A 26,535-nucleotide genomic window follows, 5' to 3' on the forward strand; every position below is an offset into this window, starting at 1 on the left:
TTAATGAACGAATATGAGGACCCCATTTTGATCGATAAATGCCAATATTTTACCTGAATCTCCGCTTAAAATGCTATAGCACAAAATTCTGACCTGATTGAGCAAAATTGATAACAGTTTTGAGATCAGCATGCAAAATACACCCAGAAAAGCTTAATAATACACAAACCTCAAAAACTATGCAGGGCAGTGTTATGGATGATGTAATATTAACAAGACCATAACTTTATACATTGTATTACTCTCACCACATCAAGTTTCTTTCCTCCAGCATTAACCCAAGCGTTGACCTCGTCCTCCACCAGGTCCAGAGGTCCGACAGAGTCCAGTACAACATCATGGAACTTCTTAATGTCAAACTCGTCGCCTATTACACTGGCGGCCTTGTACCTCAAGTCCATTAGCTTGAGTTGCCCCACCTTGTAAGCCAGCGCCTGGCCCGGCATAGTAATGTACCGGTCCACCTCATTCTGCAACGACTCACACAATTACGAATTAATTAATGTGCGTAAGGCAAGAAAAAGTATAAGAATTCGTGTGCCATAGATTAGCAATACCATATTTAAGATCCTGAAATCACATTGACCGAACTTCAGCTCAACTTCCATCACTTGAGTTTTACCGCTATGCTTCTGAGACCATGTTGGTATATTTATATCCCTATTAAGATGAAGGAATAAATAATAATTTTCTCTCAATAACTCCCTTACATTCTCCCCAGTGACCAAATAAGACTTGTCACACTCACCTACCACACGTCAAGTAAGGAATCCGTGATGTAAACACAAATATGACCCACCTCCACTTTTACAGTAGTCATGGCTGTGTGGTTAATCAGGTAGTCGACGGCCTCCTGACGGGTCCAGCCGAGGGCGTGTAGACCTGTGTCAACTACCAGGCGAGAAGCGCGGAAGATCTCCAAAGAATAGTGACCATACCTGTTCCCCCAGGGACAATACGTTGTATATATATATATATATATATATATATATATATATATATATATATATATATATATATATATATATATATATATATATATATATATATATATATATATATATATATATATATATATATATTGGTAAAATCACACAGGGAAAAGGAATACAATGGAGAACCTTAGCTTTCGTCATTATTCAAGACATCTTCAAAGGCAACTGAATTACAAGGACTGAGAGAGGCTTATATACACAGGGTGACCTTACAACACATAAAGTCAGGTCAAAAACATGACATCCACTAATCCACACACCAACACGCAACTATTACTAATATAATAATTAAGAATAGCCCAACCTTGAATGTAAATGGAAGTGTTTTGTATTCCATTTAGCAATTGTACTGGAAATTATGTAGGTCAAACTGGGAAAGCATTGCAACTCAGAATTAAACAGGACAAGTACAATATTAGAGCAGCATCTGAAAGCAGTGCACTGTTCATTCATTTAAGGGACAATACTTATCATCCCATAGATTGGAAAAACAGTTTAGAAGTGTATAAATCATCATACTTCACAGAAAGGCTTCTGGTTGAAGCAAGTTTGATTAGAGAATTGAATTCTATAAAATTTAGTGATGTTCAGTACAAACTGATATGTTATACAAAATTATTTATCAGTGGCCTCAGGTTAAAAATACTTTGAAAGCATTCGAGGTAAATGTAGGATAGATGATTAGTGGGTCTTATATTTTTGACCTGATTAACATGACTAGTTACGTCGCCCTTTCTTTTAACCTCCTCTTATGTTTGCGGTGGTGTTGGTGTGTGGATTAGAGGATGTCATGTTTTTGACCTGACCTCACATTTTGCAGGGTCACCCTGTGTACATAAGCCTCTCTCATTCCTTGTAATTCAATTGCCTCTGAAGATGTCGTGAATAAAGACGAAAGCTAAGGTGCTCCATTGTTTCCCTTTTCCTGTGTGATTTTATCAAGATTTATCTTATCCACGCCTGGGGGGCTAAAAAAAAAGAATAGAAAGAAATTGTATATATATATAATCAACACGTCAATCCGCCAGGATTCGAAACCACAGGACACTAGCCCATGACTGTGACTGGGGAACGCTAACCGCTGGACCACCAGGACACTAAAAGCAATTGTAGACTTTGTTATATTTCACACAAAGCCTGTTGAACGAGCTTATGGCGCCGTGAACCTCTAATGGGGACTACCCGTATCATGTAGGTGGTCAGAGTAACGTTTTACCAAATCCGGCTTCGAAACACGAGGATCCATATATATTTCATTAGCCCAATAGCATGCGGACTTACATACAATCAACACCTCACCTTTGAGGTGTTGATTGTATATATATATATATATATATATATATATATATATATATATATATATATATATATATATATATATATATATATATATATATATATAACGAAGAGGAGAACCAGGGAAAACACAAACATCTTGACTAAGTTTGGTTTCTTTAATCACTAACGTTTCGGAAAAATCATTTTGCATCATCAGAGCCTTAAAAACATAGGTGATATACAATAAAAACGTGACATTATACCTAAATTTACCTTCCACAAAATTTAAAGAAAGAGCACTCTAATTTAAAACCAATAAAAATGACGAGAGACCTACGTACAAAGCTAAAATCAGGAATTTTTGTTTATGAAAATACGCTTTCCACGTAACAAGTCCATTGTGTGTAACCGGTCGGAATTTACTGGACTTTAATGTCTCACTAGACTTGGGGTTTATTAAAGATTATTAGATGGTAATTGCAGTGGAAGCGCCCATTTTGAGAGAAATCCCGAACCAGCACAAGAACACTTAAATTTACTAAACAAAATGAATTGTACGTAACCTGTGGAAGGATAGCGTCTGTGACTGGGATGAATGAGACACACTGTAAAATTTAGACACATATATTCCCTCCAACACTACAGACACAATCAAATAATGGTACACCAATATGCGCACCTCTTAACCTGAACTTAAAACACTACTCTGGGGAATAAAGGTTATACATGATATTGAAAATATTAGAAATTCAGTCAATGCCTCATTAGACAACAATAAATTTAAATTATTAAGAAATGTTACTTGCACATATGAAACAGGCCTTAAGGGCTTTCAACAAAATTATATCAATCACTGAGAAGATTTCATAAAAAAATAGGAAATCAATAACTCTACAATGAATAGGCCTTAAGGGCACTCAACAAAATGATATCCAGCACTGAGAAAATGGTATAAAAAATAGAACTTATTAACTCAACCCTGAGTAGGCCTTCAGGGCACTCAGCAAAATTATATTACCCCACCAGATACACACCTCCTAATCTAACTTAAACACTACTCTGGGGAACAAGGGTTATAACTGAGATTGAAATTATAAGGAAATATTAAATGCCCACAGCATACATTAGTAACTGAAAAAATAGTATTAAGTACACACAAAAATATTATCACTATTATTAAGAAGTTACTGAGTCCACCAATACCCGTGAACTATGCTTCCTAACCTAACACATAGATTCCACCTGCACTCCGTAGTTTTTAAGGCACAACCAACAAGCACCCATAGTTTAAGGCCCAAACCAGCCTTTCTCAACTTTGGAATGTTCCACTGGACTCTTGGTCCCAGTATGTGACCCTGTAATGGCATGTACAAACTGGACAATTTTGTAATTAAGAAGATTTGTAACCAGGTGAGAAGGTTGGGTCGCCTTTCCCTCTGACCTGACTACCGACCGTTGCCGTGCTATTTAAAGATTAGTAGGGTCATTACCTAATACCTGACCATTGTCGACCTGGTCTCACCCTCCTCTGTATATATACACCTTGTTTTGCACTTCTCTATAGTCTGTACTCACCCCGAAGATGTGAATTACACGAAAGCACTTGGGAACTTCGTGTTTTCTTCTTTCCTTGTGGTTATCAGCATATACCTAGATCACGCGCACCTACAGTGATTTACTTGCATATATATATATATATATATATATATATATATATATATATATATATATATATATATATATATATATATATATATATATCAACGGCAGTCTCAAACGGCAGTCAATCTCTGGCAGTCAATTTCCGGCAGTCAAGTGGGTTCTGACGGAACCCTGAAATGAACTCACTGTTAGCTCTTGTTAATTTTATCACTGCCCTATCTAAACCCTGTCTGAGATCGAATGAGACTTACTTGTTATGCTGCAATAGCGGAACACAGGTGACTAGGCCACGTGACTATTTCTGTGACGGACGCGCAGGGACGTCTTGTTTGTCGGAATGCTTCCCCGTGACTGAGAGAGAGCCCGCCTGTGTCCTCTCAAGTCGTCAGCTTAGGCCTACGTGACATATTTTCCGCCTAACTAATAACTCCTTGGGACACCCGTAACATTATTAAGACTGATAAACGATCTATAATAATTTTAAATTCAATAATAGTCCCTTAACTTCATGAATCGCATCATTATTAATTCGGCAAATTACATTTAATATCACTTAGGCCTAGTTCCACAACCTCTCGCTATGTGCAGGGAGCGCTCTCTTCCCTCCGACGACCTTGAAAGCTCAGTATCGCCAATGGCGCGGTGTTTGAAATTACACTGAAATTTCTGAATATTACATATATATATATATATATATATATATATATATATATATATATATATATATATATATATATATATATATATATATATATATATACTGTATACATGTGTGTGTGTGTGTGTGTGTAACAGATTAAAAATCTTATTGGGATTATTTAAGGATGGTAATGCAGTGGTAGGACCCCTCGGACTAAGGAATCAGCACAGACAAAAATTTTATATATACTTTTAGTATTTACCGTGACCTGGGCTGGTGTTCCTGAGCTTGTGGTTAAAGAGACGCACAGGTAAAGGTATGTCATTTGTATTAATCATCAGCACCATCCCTACAACACTAGAAAATTATTAATTACACAGGGCAATTACTTCATTGGATTTATCCCTCGACACATCTTACATCACGAGACACAATTATGATGTGGTATATCTCGAATTTAGCAAAGCCTTCGACAGAGTCCCCCACGAAAGACTAATAAGAAAAGTGGAGGCTCATGGCATTAAAGGAGATATTCTAAAATGGATTAGGGCGTGGTTACAGGACAGGAAACAGCGAGTGAGCATTAACGGCGCTAAATCCCATTGGAGCAACGTCACTAGTGGGGTTCCCCTAGGCTCAGTACTTGGACCATTATTATTTATTATATACATAAACGACATAGATATAGGCGTAGACAGCAACATAAGCAAATTTGCTGATCACACTGAAATAGAGCGTGTAATTAAATCTGACTAGGACTCCACAAAGCTACAGGAAGATCTAAATAAATTTTTCGAATGGTCTGAAAAATGGCAGATGAAATTCAATGTGGACAAATGTAAAGTTCTCAGTATAAGAGATGTAAACAGGGAAACCAGATACCATATGAACAACGATGTCATTGAGAAATCCGACTGCGAGAAAAATTTAGGAGTAATGATAAGTAGGAATCTTAAACCAAGTAAACAATGTGTATTTGCTCGAAACAAGGCTACTAAAGTACTTGGGTTCATACAAAGGAGTGTAAGTTACAAGACTAGGGAGGTCATCCTTAAACTATATCTTGCTCTTGTGAGACCTTACTTGGATTACGCAGTTCAATTCTGGTCACCTTATTACAGAATGGATATAGAATCCTTGGAAAGAATTCAGACAAGACTAATCCTGGGCATTAGGAACCTTGAGTACAGAGACAGGTTAAAGCTTCTTAATTTGCACTCCCTCGAGAGACGTAGAGTGAGGGGCGATATGATAGAGGTGTATAAATGGAAGTCAGGGCTGATATATGCTTTACAACACAGAAAGACACAATGGAGAAAGTATGTTTGTTGGCTGCGGGTTGGCAACGATAATATCTTCCAAGCTGTATTGTCCCTCAGATTGGTAGCCAGAAACTTAGCATGAATGTGATATGGTTCATAAGAGAATGCTTTATTACCCTTCGTGATAATGGCCTTATCATAGTCTACATAGTTTGATCCCTACAATGGATATCATGGTGGGATTATAGGTGACAAATGAGCGACATGATTAATATAAAAGTGTGTCACAACTAGAAGTAGGTGACACCATTGAATAGGGTTGGCTGGAAAAATAAGGTAAAAGCAGCAGGAACATATTTTATTATTAGTTAAACTCTTATAGGTAACCATAAATGTTGCCCAGTTAATGTTATATGCATTCAAAATATTTTTTTTTTAATATTTACAGATAAAAATGACAAGACAATAATTCAAACGATCTATTCTTTAGATTAAAAAAAAAAATATGCATAACACGTAACTTGTCCGGCATGGGTGTCACCAGGTCTCCACCACCTCCGGTCTACCCCTGTAGTTTTCTCTATCTGTCTGTTAATGTGCACCATTATGTCAAATAATGTAAAACTTGATTGGATAAATTTTTTCGTTAATGTATTAAACAAAACAATGATATCCTTTCCCGGTCCTTATTGGGAAATGGAAGTATCAGAGCTCGATTGTTGAACTGCTTGGGTGCTTGTTTGTGTGTAGGGGCTATGTATGACCAGTGGAGCCACTGCTTGAAATATGTTGCTATACAGTATATTGAAAATTTCACCCTAACCTTGAAAACTTGAGGAAAAAAATTGAAATCCTCTCATACATTGAAAAATCCTGTTATTTTTTATATTTTTATATATCTTTTTATATTAAAGAATCATAGTTAACTTAGTTATGACAACGTTCTATTGGCACTTAGTGTGGTAAGTAAGTTGGCACCCCTAGACCCATGATTCGCCGATTTCGCATCTCTAAGCAACGTGAATCCTACATTTTTTATTTAGCAAGAAATGTTAAATATATTTTTTATAGTGCTGCAGTGTAGAAGCAACAATTAAAACTAATTAATTAGTAGGCTACACTATTCCTACAGTACAATAGGTCTACTTGTTTAGCTACTAAGTAAAATCTCTTCTTTGATTTACTCAGATAAAACTTTACTTAGTCTCGTCTCAAACCGTCCAACGAATAGATTTCGATTTCCTTAGCAATGCAGAATGCCGAGTGTCTATTTTTATTTGGTTGTCTATTATTTTCTTGTATATTTTATATTTTTTGTACAGTCACGAGTCATAATAACAAGAACACCCTGCTCGAACGGAAGGTGAGACTAGGTGGCCTTTCTGGACGACAGCTCACCATGCTGACAACAATGCGACACACAAACGAACACACGCCAGACGATAGTTTGACCAATGGTTGTTTCCCGCTCGTCACCACGGACAGAGCTTGGGAAACCATTGATAAATAATAATATAGATACATCGCCAATTCTGTATTACCATTAATGTTAATGCAATAAGAAATAACTTTATGTTAAAGCAAAGTTGCACTAACTGAAAAATCAACTCCATATATCAAAAAGGTATTGTTGACAAGTAATTTGGCATTTAAAGCTGGTGGTTGGAGTAATACCAATAGTATACTACTGTACTGTGGTGTTTGTGGCACCGTGAGTGTCCAGTTAGTGCCTCTATTTGTTATATCATATGAAGGTGTCCTGAGCTCTGGATTGCGACATGTAATATGACCTAAATATCTACAAGGATAACATATACTGTAGTTGTCCATATAATACCTAATAGAAACATATTTCACCTCACGATGTGTAAATGAAGGTCCCTTATTATTTGACTGCTGACCATAGTGTGTTATATGCCATAATTATGTCACATTTTATTATCTTATTGGCATGATAACATAATGGGTGTCATCACTGGGGAGGAGGGGACGGGTTTGTAGGGGTGCTGCAGGGCGGGAGATGGGTATGGCCAAGGGCGGATGGGATCGAGCAGGGAAGTTGGGGAGACCTCGGACAGGGATTGTGCGTGGGGTAGGAGACAAGGCATGGTTGGAGGATATATATTGCCATGAAATGTGTCTTGTTTAAGCCACCCTGTATATACCAAAAAGGTTCTTTTTACGAAACATGATAACAGGATAGTAGGTAGTAGGCAGCTATCAAACAGGGAGGTACTACCGCCTGGGAAGATATTGGAAGCATAATGTGTTGTCTAATAGTAGACCCTGCTGCCATATGGCATCACGAAACTTTTGCTGATCTGACTTTCTGCTTCATTTACACACAACTGCAGGGTCTCAATTCTTTCTCTTACTTTGACAACACAGCATACATACTGTATATCGTTTCTCACTATTGATCTTTTTTTTAATTTTTGTATTTCTTTACGGTTCTTTTTTGTTATTATTATTATTATTTTTATTATTATTATTATTATTATTATTATTATTAATATTATTATTATTATTATTATTATTATTATTATTATTATTGTTGTTGTTGTTGTTGGTGTTGTTTAATTCATAATTTTGTAGTTTTTATTTTAAATTTTATATATTATGAACTAATTATCATTATTATTATTATTGTTATTATTATTACATTTTCGCCCCCAGGCCCCGTGTGGGTCAGTTACCTGTGTCCGGGTGTGTAATAGGCCCCTGTCTCATCAACAGAACGTATTATATAAATGGGTCAATACATCTGATATTATATTCAGATTCACCACCCAAGAGGGCGAGACCCATAGCTCAGCATTTCTGTAAGCAAGCACTGCGATGCCCCTAAGCTTCAGTAGCTCACCTCAACTCATATCGTAAGGACGTGACCTAACGTTTATTATACATAAACGCCGTCCCCTTCTCATTCACTCCTAGACAGTGAGACTTACAGTTGATATACACTCAGGAATTATATATACAACCTTTTATAATAAAACAAAGGAACTACCGTTTGGGTTTCGTTACTTAAAACCCAAATATAAATATATGTGAACGGACTGGTTAATTGGACAAGCAGCCGATTCATATAGGCTAATCCCCCCCCCCACCCCCCCAAAAAAAGATCAAAGTAAGGGTTGACCTGGTATCAAGCCACAGTGTTACAATAGGATGCAAACTGAACACATGATAACCTTGGCATTAAACCTTATTACTTGTATTAAAAGGCTATATTTATGTTCTTGAATGAGAACATATTACCCTTTCAAATTACGCTCTGCAAACCAATACAATCACTTATTTTACGTTCAGGTGTCATGTGTTAATACTAGCAATATTATGTAAAGCAGGCCGTGTCTAACTCACAAAGACTCACATGTTCATTTACTCAGCACCGATCGCTAACGTGACACCATCCCTTCGTTATTCCACCGAATGAATTTATCACAGTATGGTAGACAAATATATTGCTACTGTAGAAAATATGCCAATCGTAATGCAAACAACAATCCGTGACGCCACCTCCATGAACATGAAAAAATACTAACGTGAATGTATTGAGGCCGGTTTCGAGCAAGCTTCATGACAGTAACCGAAACATCAATCTTCGAACACAAGTCATTCTTATAGCTCCATGAGGCGACACCGCACTAGTTGGCACTGATCGCCTGACTTGGTAATTGTAATACCCGTTCCGTTTGTTCAGTCTAGCATCTAGATTCTAGACCAGTGGTTCTTAACCTGAGGGGGCGTCAGTAATTTCCAGGGGGGGTGCAAGCCCTAGGGAAAAAGTAGGAATTTCTCTAATTATAATTATAGTTTTTATTCTCTTAACAAGAGCGTGGGCTAATATTGAGAAGTTTATGAAAAAATGCAAAAGTATCGCCTTATAACTTTAGTTTTCTATAGGCTACTTTTTTGACTTAGGGCTTACCATTTTCTGTGCTTATTGACCCCCCTCCCTATCCCTTGAAACCCATGGGGGGGGGGGTTAACTCGTCCTGGACCTGTATACTGCTCGTTGGTGACTGGTGAGCCCCGTTCTCTCCCAGTCTTCTGCACACGTCCGTGGCAATAATTCCTCTTCTCTCACATTTATTCAGTTAAGGCTGTTGAGGTATGTTTTATCCCAGTTGCTATATTTACCTAAAAATAGTAAGCAGCCATAAGTTTATTGGTGAATTGTGAACACGCATGTGTTGCTCTGTTGGTTATTCTCAAGTTTTGAATTCCGTTTGCATTTTATCAGAAGTTGGTGGTGCTTAAAATCATGTGGTGGTAACAGGTGGTTATGGTAAAGTTGTATTTATGATGATATTGATTTGTTTCTTAATAATCATGTGTTTATGATCATGATGTGTTTACTATAATGTTGTGGTGTTTGTTAATATTTACTTAATAATTATGTGGTGGTGTTTATGATCATGTAGTGGTGCTTATGATCATGTTGTGATCATTGATGTTTGTTAATAATCATGTGGTGTTTATGATCATGTGATGTTTGTTAATGATATGGTGGTGTTTATGATCATGTATGATTGTAGTCACTTGTAGTGTTTACGAACTTTACGATCATATGTTTGTTTTTGATCATGTGGTTGTGATTATCATGATGTTGTGGTGTTCATGAGCACGTGGTGATGTTTATCTTACCTTACACGTGCCTTATGTTTTGTTCACAGATTTGTGTTGTCCACTGCACATCAAATAATTCGCAATGAGTGCAAAGAAGCGGAAGTATCTTGACGAATATATTCGATTTAGATTCGTGTCTCTCCAAAAGGGTGACACAGAGGTCCCTCAGTGTGTGATATGTTACAAGACTCTGAGCAATGATGGAATGCGGCCCTCACGCTTGGAACGCCACTTGAGGACAACACACCCTGCTCTAGCTGACAAGCCCAAGGCATTCTTTGAAACAAAAAGACACTCCTTGAAGCAAGTTAAGTTGGACGGCAGTGGGGCATTTCGGCAACACACTTCAAAGGTTGTTGAAGCTTCCTATGAGATCGTCATGTTGATTGCTAAGAGCAAGAAGAGCCATAACATCGGAGAGTTTCTCATAAAACCAAGCATACTCCGTGCAGCACAACTCGTTCTGGGGAAAGATAGTGCAAACAAGCTTTCCCAAATTTCACTATCAAACGATGCAGTCAAGGGAAGGATCGATGAATTGTCTCAAGACACCAAAGATCAAATTCTCGACCAAGTAATAGATTCTCCTGTTTTTGCCATCCAGTGCGACGAAACGACTGACATCGCTCAGTGTTCTCAGCTACTGATGTATGCTCGTTTCGTGTCAGGCAACTGTGTAAAAGAGGAAATGCTGTTCTGTCACCCCATGGAAAGTTGTACAACAGCAGCAGCTATTTTTCATGATGTATCAAACTTCTTTCAGGAAAACCAACTTTCGTGGGACTCGCTGGTAGGGGTGTGCACTGATGGAGCTCCAGCCATGCTTGGTCTGCAGTCTGGATTCATTACAATGGTGAAAGAAAAAAAATCCGTCTGTTGTAGGTACACACCGCATACTTCATCATGAATCCTTAGTATCCAGAACTTTACCTGCTGAAATGAGGGATGTCCTGAACGTGGCTATCAAGGTAGTCAACTTTATCAAAGCTGGAGCCTTAAACAGTCGTCTCTTCAAACTGCTGTGTAAGGATATGGAATCTGAACATGAAACCTTGCTTTTTCACACGAACGTACGATGGCTATCAATATTTCTTGATTCGAAGCAGAAGGCAGATCTCCATGACAAGTTTCCGCCTGAAGGCTTTCAGCTATCTCTAGCTTACCTGGTGGACATCTTCGAAGCGTTGAATGCTCTCAACCTTAAACTACAAGGGAAAAACATCAACATCATCATGCACCACGACACCATTTGAACCTTCATGGCCAAACTCGACCTCGGGAAGTGTCTAATTCAGCAGGGAAATACAGCCAGTTTTAGTAACTTGGATTCTGCTCTCATTCACGGTAACCTTGATTCTGAGTTGCAGAAACAAATAATCACTCATCTAACTGACTTGAAAACAGAATTCATCAGATACTTCCCAGAGATAGATGAGAAGTGTGAAGGCTGGAAATTCATCAGGAACCCATTTCAATGTGAAGTAGCTGATGTTTCGGATGAATTGCAGGAGAAGTTTCTTGAGTTGAAGTTCAACTCCACAGCTAAGGAAGACTTCAAAGAACTGGATCTTGAGACGTTCTGGGTCAAGTACCTCCTGTTTACCCTCTGATCTCACATCAGGCTCTTCGGATTCTAACTATATTCGGATCCACGTATCTTTGTGAAGCTGCATTTTCCACGCTCGTTGCTGTCAAGACCAAGTACAGAAATAGGCTGAACGTTGAAGGGGATTTACGTTGTGCACTCTCTGGTAGTTACCAGACGACCTTACAGCTACAGTGTATACTTATTCCCGTGGCTCATGGAAAAGGAGAAGAGGTAAAAAGATAATAACAGGAATGCATGGAGAAGATGACTACAATAGACACAGGGTGAATATAGACAGAGAAACAGACAGGAGGTTGACAAAAATAGACAGATTCATACATGCACAAAGAGATAAAATGGCAACTAACATGACAGAGAGACAGCTGACTTACTGGTTCACATTAGACAAACAGGCAGTCACACGCCAACAACGGATAAGACAGACAGATTTAACGACACAAAGAGTACAGACGAGCTTACATTCAAACACCACGCAGACGAACAGACAGATAGACTTTAGACAGATAAGACTTTAGACAGATAAGAAGGCATTTATAAACAAGAATAACACCAAATTGACCATAGCTGCGTCAGTGAGGGTAGGAGGTCTTACATCCACCAGCGTAAATAAGAATAACACCAAATTGACCATAGCTGCGTCGGTGAGGGTAGAAAGTCTTTCATCCACCAGCGTAAATAATAAGACGCATTGAAAACTAACACCCTCGTGAGGAAAGAACATCGATGGTCGGTCAGTCATGTGAGATGGGCCTAAAACTGACTAACGTAGATGATGACTATGATGACTTAACACAGGTGATGACTTAAGCAGATGGTGACAAATCTAACCAGAATCAAGGTCACTTCTCTTCATAATATAAACTCGGAATGATCATCGCTGATTCATAATAATTTTTTTTTATGATTTTAACCTCTCCTTATGGCGAATATTTCTTTAACTAATTATTCTAACCTTTATTCTATTCCTTCCTATAGTATACTAGATACTGTAAGTATCACGACCACGACCATGATTATAACAACCACGACCATGATTATAACAACCTCGGTAAATTGTAGCACCGGACTCGCCACCGGGCACGAAGGGCCCACGATCACTTGTTTAGTACTATAGTATATATTCGTTTTTTTTTAAATCCACTTCAAGTCTATGTGCACCAGTCTCTACTGATCTTCCTGCCTGCCACTGTCTGAATATTGGTGTGACTTTTACACACTGCTTAACAGCACATAAGTAAGTATACACATATTAATTTTCAGTTGAGAGGTTTATGCCATATGGTAGTCACACACACACTGGCTTGTATGACACTGAATATGCCTTGTATGAATAAACTTGGACTACTGTAGAACGACTGATCATGGGGTACTCGAGCCTGAGGCAGTGTTCCCCAATAAGATAAGGAATACATATATGCAGGGCAGGTGGTAAAGATTGACAACAAGTCACAATGGAGACACCATGCAAAGAAAAGGTATGGGATGGATCTTAGTCACTTCATAATACCCATAGGAACCATAACATAATAATGTAAAGTGAGTGTGTCGACCAGGGTAGCAAGAAGGGGTAGACATAATCCAATGGGGGGATTGAGACTAATGTTACATACTTAAGAGAAAGCACTGTTCTTAACACGTTCAGTCTTTTTACTGGGATTAGCCCACCCCGGCACAGGGCACTGGCCCACATCGGGGCCTGGGGGGCGAAAATGTAATAATAATAATAATAATAATAATAATAATAATAATAATAATAATAATAATAATAATAATAATAATAATAATAATAATGATAATAATTCATAATAAATAAAATTTATACAAAATAAAAATAATGAAATAATAATAATAATAATAATAATAATAATAATAATAATAATAATAATAATAATAATAATAATCATAAAGATATACAAAAATGAAAAAAAAGATCAAGAGTGAGAAACAATATACAGCATGTATGTTATGTTGCCAAAGTAAGAGAAACAATTGAGACTGCGATTGTGTGTAAATGAGGCAGAAATTCAGATCAGCATCCTGGGACTTGGTCACATTTTTTGTAATGCCATATGGCTGCAGGGTTTACCATTAGACAACACACTATGCTTCCAATATCTTTACAGGCGGTAGAACCTCCCTATTTACATCCCCCTCCGCCTCCATACATAAAAAGTATAACATCTATTGTTTAGTGGTTGTATTGTTATAATCATTAAGGTGTCATCATAATGTTATTGTTAACTTATAACATAGATGTATGTATGTAAAAATAAGGTATAACTGAAATAAATGAGAGAGCTGCTAAAAACTGACTTGCCAAGGAAATGCAAAAGACAGATGAATGGGTAGCAGGAAAGGAGTGGCACTGAAACTGAAGAGGCAGAAGCAGCGTGGGAACCTTTACACTAACAGTGTAAGAGGTGGCACTGGGGTTGTGTGAAGTGGGTAGGTCTGGCGAAGAAGGGGTCAGATAAGTGGAATGAAGAGCTGGAGCCACAGAATAATGACAGAAATATGAGCAATGGCAGAAGAGCAAGAAAGTAGAAACCATAAAGGAATAGTTGCCAGGGACAGGCTAAAAATAAGGAGGTGAAATGCAAAACGAATTAGACAATAAGATGGGGAAAGGTGTCTTAAGGTTTAATTAGAATATGAAACAAGTTGAAGCACGTGAATGATGTAAAAAAATGGCTGTGAGAAGGAGGCGAACTTAAATGACAAGAACGGAACACATATTGCATCAAGATACAGCAAAAAGACGTAAAAAATAGTGAGGAACTGCTAAATCTTGCAGAGGATAAAAAATGACGGTGTCTACGCTGGGAAAAGATGGTATACATATTGGTGAAATCTGTGGCGCTGGATTACATAGGTATAGAGCTTGATTACATGGGTATACAGCTGAATATGAATGGTGATAAGGTTGTGGCTGAGTGGGTAATATGGTTTAATATTATCAAACAAGTGCCTGATGTGTGGAAGAGAGCATGCATTAATACTTCTACAAGGGCAAACTGTGTAAATAAGTTGAAGGGTCCCTACTAAGGTGTATGGTAGAATTATAACTGAATTTTGTAATTAACGAGACAGAGGAGATAATTGGATTGGAACGGTGCTATTTTCAATGTGGCAGGAGAGGTGTTGATCAATTTTGCCGGAAATAGCAAAGTGCTAATGTAAGAAAGGAAAGCAGCTATACCTATGCTTTGTAGATCTTGGGATGGTGTATGATAGTTGATAATATGGGTGTATGGGGGATTGTGAAAATGTATGGTATATTCAGCCATATATTAGGGGTGGTGAAAACATGTTGCAAGACAGTGGACAGTATGGAAAGTGGGACAATGACTGTTTCAGACAGAGGTCTGTTGACACCACTGCCGTTAAACCTGTATATGGATGGGGTAATGAGGATGTCAATGCAAGGGTTGAGGTGTGGGTACGAACATAATGGTCATGAATGGAAAACTACATCTTCTACGTGCCGATGGTAAATATCATACTGTAATAGCAGACCTGAGGAATTTAAGGCATGATAAATGTGTTTTGATAGGTGTGGTGGAGGAGAAAATTAAGGGAATATATGAGTAAGGTAATGGTGATCTCCATAAGTGGAGAATATAACTAGGATATGCACTGAATGGAGACAGACTGGAACATGTTGGTGCTCGAGAGATATATATATATATATATATATATATATATATATATATATATATATATATATATATATATATATGTAATATTCAGAAATTTCAAATGCCCCGCCATTAGCGATACTGAGCGTTCAAGGTCGTCTGAGGGAAGAGAGCGCTCCCCGCCCATAGCGAGAGGTTATGGAACTAGGCCTAAGTGATATTAAATGTAATTTGCCGAATTCATAATGATGCGATTCATGAAGTTAAGGGACTATTATTGAATTTGAAATTATTATAGATCGTTTATCAGTCTGAATAATGTTACGGGTGTCCCAAGGAGTTATTAGTTAGGCGGAAAATATGTCACGTAGGCCTAAGCTAACGCCTTGGAGAGACGCGACGCTGGTTGGTCCTCAGTCACGGGGAGCATTCAGACAAACAAGACGTCCCTGCGCGTCCGTCACAGAAATAGTCACGTGGCCTAGTCACCTGGGCTGCGCTATTGCAGTATAACAAGTAAGTCTCATTCGATCTCAGACAGGGGTAGATAGGGCAGTGGTAAAGTAAACTAGAGCTAACAGTGAGTTCATTTCAGGGTTTCCGTCTGAACCCACTTGACCGGAGTTGACCGGAGTTGACCGGAGTTGACCGGAGTTTGACTGCGAGAGATTGACTGCCGTTTGAGACTGCCGTTGATGATTGAGGGTGGCGATTGTCGCCATTGGACCGATCAGTGTAGGCCTGTCACTGTTTAGCGGGGTATCAAAGGATCTCTTGAGGGAATCTAGCCGTCTGGGTGCCCAGCTGACGACGGGACGATCGTGGGTCAGCAGCTCTCCTCTCCCTCGGCTCACAACACCACATGTCTCGAGCAGCTTAGTGAAACCCTCTTGCTAACGGGAAGCTAAAGCTTCTCTCAACTGTACAAGGTCTGATTGGCTCACTCCCTTCCGCTTTATGGACGCACTGGGAGTACACTGAGGCTATCTGAGTAAATTAATGGTCACACACTGAGACCGTGAGTCTAGGACTCTAGGAGATACCTAGAGGAACATTTTATCTCCCTTATTACGGGTGTATGTTGAGTTGGGTGGAGCATGGTTCACGAGGATTGGTGGACCCAGTAACATATTAATAATAGTGAATATATTTGGGTGTAGTTAATACCATTTCTCAGTTACTGATATTATCTTGACGTGTGTAGTTTAATATTTCTTAAATAATTTTGATAGTATTGTTTTTTGAATGTTTGTGTCATTAAGTGGAACCAGAGTGATACTGGGATTTGATTCTTTTAATGCATCTAATTTTTCTTCATAATTCCGATCTCAGGTATAACCTTTGTTCCCCAGAGTAGTGGTTAAGTTAGGTTAGGAAGAGTGCATCTGTTGGGGTGCTATAATTTTGTTGAGTGCCCTTAAGGCCTATTCATTGTAGAGTATTTAATTTCTTATTTTTTAATTCCATTTCCTAAGTGACTGATATTATGTTGTTGAAAGCCCTTAAGGCCTATTCATTGTAGAGTATTTAATTTCTTATTTTTTATTACCATTTCCTCAGTGACTGATATTATTTTGTTGAAAGCCCTTAAGGCCTATTCATTGTAGAGTATTTAATTTCTTATTTTTTAATTCCATTTCCTAAGTGACTGATATTATTTTGTTGAAAGCCCTTAAGGCCTATTCATTGTAGAGTATTTAATTTCTTATTTTTTATTACCATTTCCTCAGTGACTGATATTATTTTGTTGAGTGCCCTTTAGGCCTATTCATGGTGGAATTAATAAATTCTTATTTTTATACCACCTCCGCAGTGGGGGATATTATTCTGTGAAAGCCCTTGAGGCCTGTTTCATGTGTGCAAGCAACATTTCTTAATACTTCAAATTTATTGTTGCCTGAGTTTCTAATAATTTCTATATCATGTATAACTTTTATTCCCCAGAGTAGTGTTTTAAGTTCAAGTTAAGAGGTGCGCATATTGGTGTACCATTATTTGATTGTGTTTGTAGTGTTGGAGGGAATATAAGTGTCTAAATTTTACAGTGTGTCTCATTCATCCCAGTCACAGACGCTATCCTTCCACGGGTCACGGACAATTCATTTTGTTTAGTAGATTTAAGTGTTCTTGTGCTGGTTCGGGATTTTTCTCAAAGGGGCGCTTCCACTGCCATTACCATCTATTAATTTTTAATAAACCCCAAGTCAAGTGAGAAATTAAAGTCCAGTAAATTCCGACCGGTTACATATATATATATATATATATATATATATATATATATATATATATATATATATATATATATATATATATATATATATATATATATATATATATATAACAAAGAAGTATGTCTGTGTGTGTGTGTGTGTGTGTATGTGTCCGCACGAGAATCTCGGAAACTACTTTACAGATCTGTAGTGATGATGGATGGGGTTATATGTACTATATGTAGTGATGATAGATGGTGTTATATGTAGTGATGATGGATGATGTTATATGTAGTGATGATTAGACAATCTATCTATCTATATAAAACAAAGAAGTATGTCTGTGTGTGTGTGTGTGTGTGTGTGTGTGTGTGTATGTGTCCGCACGAGAATCTCGGAAATTACTTTACCCATCTGTAGTGATGATGGATGGTGTTATATGTAGTGATGATGGATGGTGTTATATGTAGTGATGATAGATGGTGTTATATGTAGTGATGATGGATGGTGTTATATGTAGTGATGATGGATGGTGTTATATGTAGTGATGATGGATGGTGTTATATGTAGTGATGATGGATGATGTTGTATGTAGTGATGATGGGTGGTGTTATATGTAGTGATGATGGATATTGTTATATGTGGTGATGATGGGTGGTGTTGTATGTAGTGGTGATGGATGGTGTTATATGTAGTGATGATAAATGGTGTTATATGTAGTGATGATGGATGATGTTATATGTAGTGATGATGGGTGGTGTTATATGTAATGCTGATTAGACAATAAAATAATAACTGTTTAATGCTAAAAAATTGTACTTTGCTGTACCGTTGTAGTGAAAAACATGGTGGAACTTACATACACCGTTAATGAGCTATTGATGGAAGAAGAAGTTTTGGGGACTGAACAGTGAGGGTGGCGTCCTACCGTTGCCCAGCGGATGAGCGATTCTGCTAGTGTGTATATATATATATATATATATATATATATATATATATATATATATATATATATATATATATATATATATATATATATATATATATATATATATATATATATATATATGCTGATAACCTTGTGGTTATCAGCATATACCTGGATCACGCGCAACTACAGTGATTTACTTGCACATATATATATATATATATATATATATATATATATATATATATATATATATATATGTGTGTGTGTGTGTGTGTGTGTGTGTGTGTGTGTGAAGTAAAGAGGTGTAGCAACACGATTGTTTATGAAAATGTTTTCTGTTTTCCGTCATGTATGTTGAATCATCATCATTTATATGAATTTTACCCTTTCATCATTGAACGAATGAACACTAAAAATAAATCTTGTAATGGAAATGGGTAACCGATAGTGATGTAGAAAAGATAACTTTCATGAGTAGGAACTTAAGGAAATTGAACAGATTGGGTTTACTTAGCTTGAGTGTGGTGTAAACTATCAAAATCTGACAAACTCAGGTTGCTAATCCCTTCACAAATTACGCATGCAAATACACACTCAAGGAAAAATTATATACAAATTGCAATTAACTGAAACCATTTGTTAGAAACTGGTGATATCTGACTGTCGTAACAGTCGAACACAATTGGATAGGGTAGTTCAGGCGACAAGAACAAGCTTCAGCTTTGTGTCTTATGAAAGATCACTATTACTATAGAAAAAATAAGAATATTTAGATGGTGATTAATGTAGTAGCACGTTTCGCCTTAGGCTTACTGAACAATTAACTTTCGGCTTCTCCACCTCCTCTTCCTTCTCCCCCTCCCCCTCTCTCATTCCTCCTTCTCCCTCACTCCTCGTTTCACCCAACCCCACAGACGATCGCTTAGTCACTTCTACACAACTTGTCGATACACACAGGACCTTAAACCCCCCACAGACGTTAGAGAAGGGAAATTAAGAGCGCTGCTTATGATATAATACCCGTGAACGGTTTTACATGAGTAATTTCTCCAATTGTCATTCCAGCCCAAAAATTAGAAGTAGCAGTTACGGGTCTCCTTGTTTTGAAATTCAAATAATATTGTATACGAGTATATGTTAACCACATCACGTTTCTGGTCGAATATTGCTCAAATAATTATTACATATTTCTTCTTACCTCCTACAACAGGTGTTACTAAATCCTTGAAATATATACTCATTTAAGCGATTATACTGTAATGTCAGATTAACTACGTCATGAATGATACTGACAACAGGAATTTCTTGGCCAAAATGACACCCTGGTTCCTCGCCACACCGATAGAGGGAACCACAGTCAATGGGGGGGGGGTGCTATTGTGTTAGTGAATAATGCTAGTCCTGTAAGGCGAGCTCCATATCGTGTGTTACCTATAAAACAGCAGATTCTTAAAAATTTGAATGTATAGTGCAACATGATTTAGTTGAGCATTGTAATAGTGAATGAGTTTTGCATTGTGTCTTACGCCCGGAGTTTTAAACACCCTCTTCCGTTGAAGAGGGTTGTCGTGTTTCAATCCGAGTTTTAAAAGAAGATGAGTCTTTAAGGACACTGCAGTACATTATTTCATGGGGTGGTGTGGTGGTAATATTAAATAATTCCAATAAAATTAATTAATAATGTTGGAATTAGTTAATTTTACCGCCACACCACCCCGTCAAGTTCTGTACTGCGGTGTCTTTCAGGACTCTTTTTTTTTTTTTAACTCCGGCCGCTAGTACCAAAGCCTGACGTAAGCATGAGCAACTGCCCATGTGCACGGATTATTGTCGTGTTAATGCTCTGACCAGGGCAGACTCATTTCCTATTCCTCAAATTTATGACATTATTGACTCTGTAGGCAATGTTTCTTTCATGACCGAAGTAAATCTTTTAAAAGGCTACTATCAAGTCCCTTTGAGTAAACGTGCCAAGACCATAAGTGCGTTTTTAACCCCGGATGGTCTATATGAATATACTGTAATGCCGTTTGGTTTATGTAATGCCCTAAGTATCTATCAGAGATGAATATCATGTGTGATTTCTGATATCATTGTGCCTTCTGATAATTGAAATGCCATGTAACTACTCCCGAATAATCATCAAGTGTATTCACGAGGCCCACCTCACAGTTAACTTAGTAAAAAGTGAATTTGCTCAGGCCCGACTCACATTCTTGGTCATGAGATTGAAGGTGGACTAGTAGCTTCTATTTCTCTGAAGATAGATGCCATTTGTAGCTTGCGTGATCGTACGAACCACAAGGCAATTCAAAGATTTTTGGGTGGCTACCTTCGCTTTTGCCCAAATTTCTCTGAAGTAGTGAGTCGTCTGACTGATTTGGCAGTCCAAAGAAGGAATTCATATGGACAGAGAAATGTCAGGAAGCTTTTGATAAGGTAAAATTGATCTTGGTGACTAATCCTGTACTCAAGAAAAATTTGATGTATCTAGGCTGCATCAATCAGGAGATTACTGTTTTCAGTGACCATAATCCTTTAACTTTCGTGACTCGAATGAGAAACAAAATCAGAGGCTGACTAGATGGTGTCTGGCATTGCAACCATACAAATTAGACATTAAGCATATTAAATGAAGTGAGAAACTGAATGCGGATTCACTGTCCCGACCACAAAATTAAATTCCTTGTTCCAGGCCAGTGTCACTTATGACGTGGAACTGCAGTGATGTTATCTTCTCCGGGTGTACAGTCAACAATGGACAAAATCATTATGTGGGTAAAATGTGGCAAACCAACACCGTGTTTACAACAAGTGTCTGTCTAAGGAGATTCATCCTACAGCCACAACTTCGCTGCAAGATGCATTTGCCTGAGGAAAGAGTTGTCCAGTGCCTTCAATGTTATAAATCTGATGTAAAGCGTTGAACTGTGCTCAAATGTTAATTGTTGATTTGTTGAATTATATTATCAGTTAGGTAACTATTTGTATTTATACAGATGACATGTAAACAATTTATTTAAAAACCCTAGTGTTTATATTTTAAGGAGGGGGTGTTATGGGAAATGAATGATTTAGGTTGAGCTTCTGTGGCAGAGTTCCCATTTTCTTTTGGTGGGTTAATTTCACAGTACGTACATTAATTGTTTAATTATCATAATTGTATTTTTGAAAGTACTGCTTCATATTTGATATAATTTATACTATCAATTATAATATAAATGTGCATTTTTAATTATGTGGAAAATAACTTCCTGTGTTGGGCTAAATGGCCTTCTCCGAGGTGTGGAACCGTCAGTTCTGACGTAGAAATGAGATGGTGCAGTGGGGATTCTACAAGGACCTACTGTACTGTATATACAGGAAGGTTTTTCACTATTCATTTGTTGCTCAATTGTTCATATAAGGTTTTATTATAGGCTAATTATAGTTATATTCTAAATTAAGATTGCCATTATTATTTATATTTACATTAGGGATAAATTATCAAGGGCTAGTAAATACCAGGAAAAAGTGTTTAATTCTGTGTGCCGTTAGAGCCCTTTTACTTATTATTGATAAGGCAAAACAATTTTGAAAAGTTTTTGATAAGGTAAATCACAATAAACTTATAGAAATTTCGGAAAAAAATGGCATTAATGAAGGAGATATTAAAATTTTAAAGAATCTTTACTGGCAACAGGAAGCTGCAGTTTAAGTAAATAATGAACTTAATAATTGATTCACAGTTAGACAGGGAGTAAGACTAGATTGGGTTCTATCTCCAACGCTGTATAATGTCTATTCAGAATTCTTAATGAGAGAACTTTTAAGTGATAATGAGTGACTAGAAGTTAATAATGCTGTAAAGTGTTATAAAAATACACTGTGCAGGTGATATTGCTTTCATCACAGATAGAGAAGAGGATCATAAAAACTCGTTAACAGATTAGTGGAAAACGGTAAAAAAAAGGCTAATGAGTTAAAGCTATACAGATTAAAATAAAAATTATGGTAGGCAACAGGGAACTTAAACAGGTGCAAAAGTGTGTGTACTTGGAAAGCAACATTAGCTGTGATTGTAGATGTATGGAAGAAATCAAAACAAGAATAAGGCAAGCAAAAACAACATGTAATATTCTAAAAGACCCAATGAAAAGGGAAATTAACTTCAAATTTGAGAAAAAGGCTGCTGAAAGGCTTTATATTGCAAGAAATGGTGTATGGGTTAGAAGCGTGGACACTTTCAGCAGACACCAGAAAGAGGTTGGAGGCCTTTAATGAAATGCGTTATAGGCTAATGGTAAGAATAAGCTACATTGACAGGAAAACAAATGAAGAAGTACTAAGATTAGCAAATACCTCAAGACTAACACTTGAAATGCACAGCAAACGAAAAATGCGATACTTTGGCCATATAATTAAGGATGAGGATAATAACAGAAATGTTAATGGGAGAAGTTGCGGGTGGGAAGGCAGAGATTGGGATGGACGAATGAAATTAAAAACTGGTCCCCAGAGAGATACAAAACTTTGGAGGATTGGTACAAACAGCCCGAGGAGTTTAGAGTAAAGGACTGTGGTCACCAACCTTCAGTTATGAGAATGGTACTCTGTTTGATGTCTCGGGAATACACCCCCAGAAGTATGAAACGTATTTCTGAAACACCCTTAGGATCACATTTACATATGTGTGAACTGGGGATCGCCCGGGAATAGAACTAGGAACTTTCATCGCCTGAGGGCAGGTCAAACTATTTTACCGTGCTTTTGAACTACTGTGTGTGGTGGTTATTAATTGACAACCGGCTCAAGAGATCTAAGGGTAGATTTGGGTCAAGATAACCCAAAATAAATTTTATGGAATTTTCTAAAAACATCTGATTGGCCATAAATAATGATATGCAAGTAGGTATACTTGAACAGCCTCGTACATAACCTAACATAACTTAACCTTAATTTTATTATCTTATGAAGATAAACGACGCCTTAAATGAAAACGAACGAATATTACTTTGTACGATTTAGTTTGCATTAAGTTATAGCAATAAAAACAAAAACCTATCCCTGTTTGGCAGAAACGTCAGAATGGAATTTCAACAAAGCTAACAAGAACTCCTCAAGAATATATTTTCATTTAAAAGATGTCTTTAAGACATACATACCTGACGTAGAGATCCTCGTATAATCCCATATCAAAGCCAAGATTCTCTACGTATAGGCCCCAGCCCTCTAAGTAGGCAGTGTTCATGGGGAACCTGGAGGGAGCCTGGCAACACTTACGGTCCTCCAACACCCTCCGGAAGAAGGGTATGTTGGGAGACTCGATAATATGTGAATGCTGAAAGTGATGTCCCGGGTTGCCCTCGTGTAGGGATAAGCTCATCATCCCATACGTTGGTCTGAGGATTAAAACAGGTGTTAATATATATATATATATATATATATATATATATATATATATATATATATATATATATATATATATATATATACAGTATAACGTTAATTTAGGCTTTAGTTGTTTGTATTTCATATGTTATTTTACTTGTCTTTGTAAATACGTTCCCTCATTTTATTATACTGTATTAAAAAAATATGCAGTGTATGATTCCTCCTCAATATGAGTTAATCTGAGGTTTATTAAGAACCTAGTGGACACAATATAAGAGACATTATAGTGTTTATCCTGATTGTTGTTGTGACCACTAATTGCAGGGTCTTTTTTCTTTATGCTTTCAGGATCATATCTCACCTCTTATTTGACTAGTGGCAGATTCTTGATAAAGAGGAGTGATGGCATAGCAAATTATATATATATTTTTTAATTTACATGATCAAATACCTACTGATAAGCGAGAGCCTAGCAAAAAAAAAAGACATAGGTTATATGCAGTCTTATGAGTTTTTGTGGAGTATGATGGTTGATTTTTAAGCAATAACAGAAGTATGAAAAAATAATTGAATAGTGCCCCATCTCCTAAGAGTTCTTCTATCAAGAATTTCGTTGTCAGATGTGAGTCCTCAAGCAATATTTTCAATGTACCATTGAACTAATTTGTAATCATAATAAAATATTAAGCTTTTGTTTGAAAATAAATCTTTGACTTACTGATTTTGATAGTTGTGGGTGTTGACAAAGAAGACACCAGGGCGGGACCCATCGTAAGCTCCGGCAGTGTAGTACGCTATGGTACCTTCAGGTGAGGGGTCACACTTTATTCTGTACCAGACAATAGATAATAGAATCTCCCAATATCTTAAATAGCTGGAATTGGAAGGGTAATTTTGCTAGAAGTACGATATTTGGTTTTGGACACAATAATTTTTTTTTTTTTTTTTTAGTTATTTCGCAAGGAATGTAAATAAATATCGCAATTTTCGGTCATGACTATCCCCTGAATCCACAAATTGTGCCTCATCTATGACAGTGCTACTCTCCATAATCACCATCCAAGCCTGAAAAATAACATCTCGCTAGTAAAAAGGCATTCCAATTGCTTAAAATATCATAGCTAAATTAGTACAATAGCATTCTTTTTTGGTAAAAAAAAAAAAACTAATTCTTGAGTATTTATTTCACTTGCTGTATTTTGTCTCTTTTCAGAGAGAGAGAGTTTAAGGTGCGTCGTCAGTGAAAATTGCAGATTTGACAAAATTTAGTACCGATTGCCATAAAACCCTCACAATAGAGGGTTACACAAATAAAGAAATTCATAGTGCCAGGTGGAAGTATACGACACAAGATGCCTCCTCAATATCACAGTAACTTGGTGGGCCAAGGAGTTGATACATGGATAGAACCGGGGTTCACTCGCTTGCGAGGCGATCATGCTGACCATTACACCACAGGTCGCCATCAACTATATGACCACCCATCGTAATAGCTTAATATAACACATATTATGAAACTGCCCATCATGATCAACACTTCTTTGAATAACTCACACTCTCCCTTACTAATGTTTTTCTCTTACTTCAGCTCTGCCTTCGGAATGTTCCTGAAGAATTCAGGAAGCTTGGGAGGAATGACGATGTACGCGAGGTCCTCAAAGCCCTTCATCAGTTCGTCGGAATTGTTGTAGTAAAACCGAGAATTGTTCTTTATCATGTCTGAGAATTCTGACACCGATAAAGTGTAACCCAACTCTGAGACGATCTGTCAAGTTAAGAGAAGTCACTTTATCTTCAATCATGGACAACAAGCCTATAAAAAAACACATCAAAACCATATTCTATCAGGATTGACAAAAATATTAAGAAGTATTTTTTTTATTATTCAACCAGCTGTCTGATTAGATATTCTGCAGATATTAACATGTTGTTACTAATTACTTGTAAATAACAAGTAATGAGTAATACCCGTTACTTGTATTTACTCTTTGCTGGAGGTGTGGGATACGCAAGAGGCTTGACTCTATTACTCACCTTGGCCATCTCACCCTCGATGCGGGTTACCTCCTTTAGGCCCAGTTGGTGGATCTCCTGAGGCGTCATGCTTATTGATGTGTGGAACCTGAAAACAGAGTGATATTCACAGTTCCCACCTTTTCTATCTTAAATTTGATAGCTTGTTCTCATTCACGAGCTTTAAACCCTGAAGTTACAAGAAATGTTGCACAGGGCAGTGTAAATAGGTCCGAGAGTCCAAGAGGATTTTCTTGAAACAGTTCAGGACTGTTTCCTAAGTCAATAC

At 37.3% G+C, this 26,535-nt stretch overlaps 1 protein-coding gene across 2 annotated transcripts in view; it reads right to left on the bottom strand.

Moving 5' to 3' along the window:
• Positions 1 to 200: 200 nt before the first annotated feature.
• The window catches only part of LOC121869522, a 65,894-nt gene continuing 39,559 nt past the window's right edge, over positions 201 to 26,535 (bottom strand). For both annotated transcript variants that reach the window (XM_042370880.1, XM_042370881.1), the window contains exons 7-12: positions 26,268 to 26,355; positions 25,817 to 25,998; positions 24,952 to 25,062; positions 24,005 to 24,241; positions 800 to 938; positions 201 to 470 (exon numbers count right to left, since the gene is read on the bottom strand). In XM_042370880.1, the coding sequence (XP_042226814.1) occupies positions 210 to 470; positions 800 to 938; positions 24,005 to 24,241; positions 24,952 to 25,062; positions 25,817 to 25,998; positions 26,268 to 26,355 (1,018 nt within the window). In that variant the 3' untranslated portion in view covers positions 201 to 209. The remainder of the gene's footprint in view (positions 471 to 799; positions 939 to 24,004; positions 24,242 to 24,951; positions 25,063 to 25,816; positions 25,999 to 26,267; positions 26,356 to 26,535) is intronic.

The sequence above is a fragment of the Homarus americanus genome, unplaced genomic scaffold (genome assembly GCF_018991925.1).
Source record: "Homarus americanus isolate GMGI-L3 unplaced genomic scaffold, GMGI_Hamer_2.0 scaffold23578, whole genome shotgun sequence".
NCBI lineage: Eukaryota > Metazoa > Arthropoda > Malacostraca > Decapoda > Nephropidae > Homarus > Homarus americanus.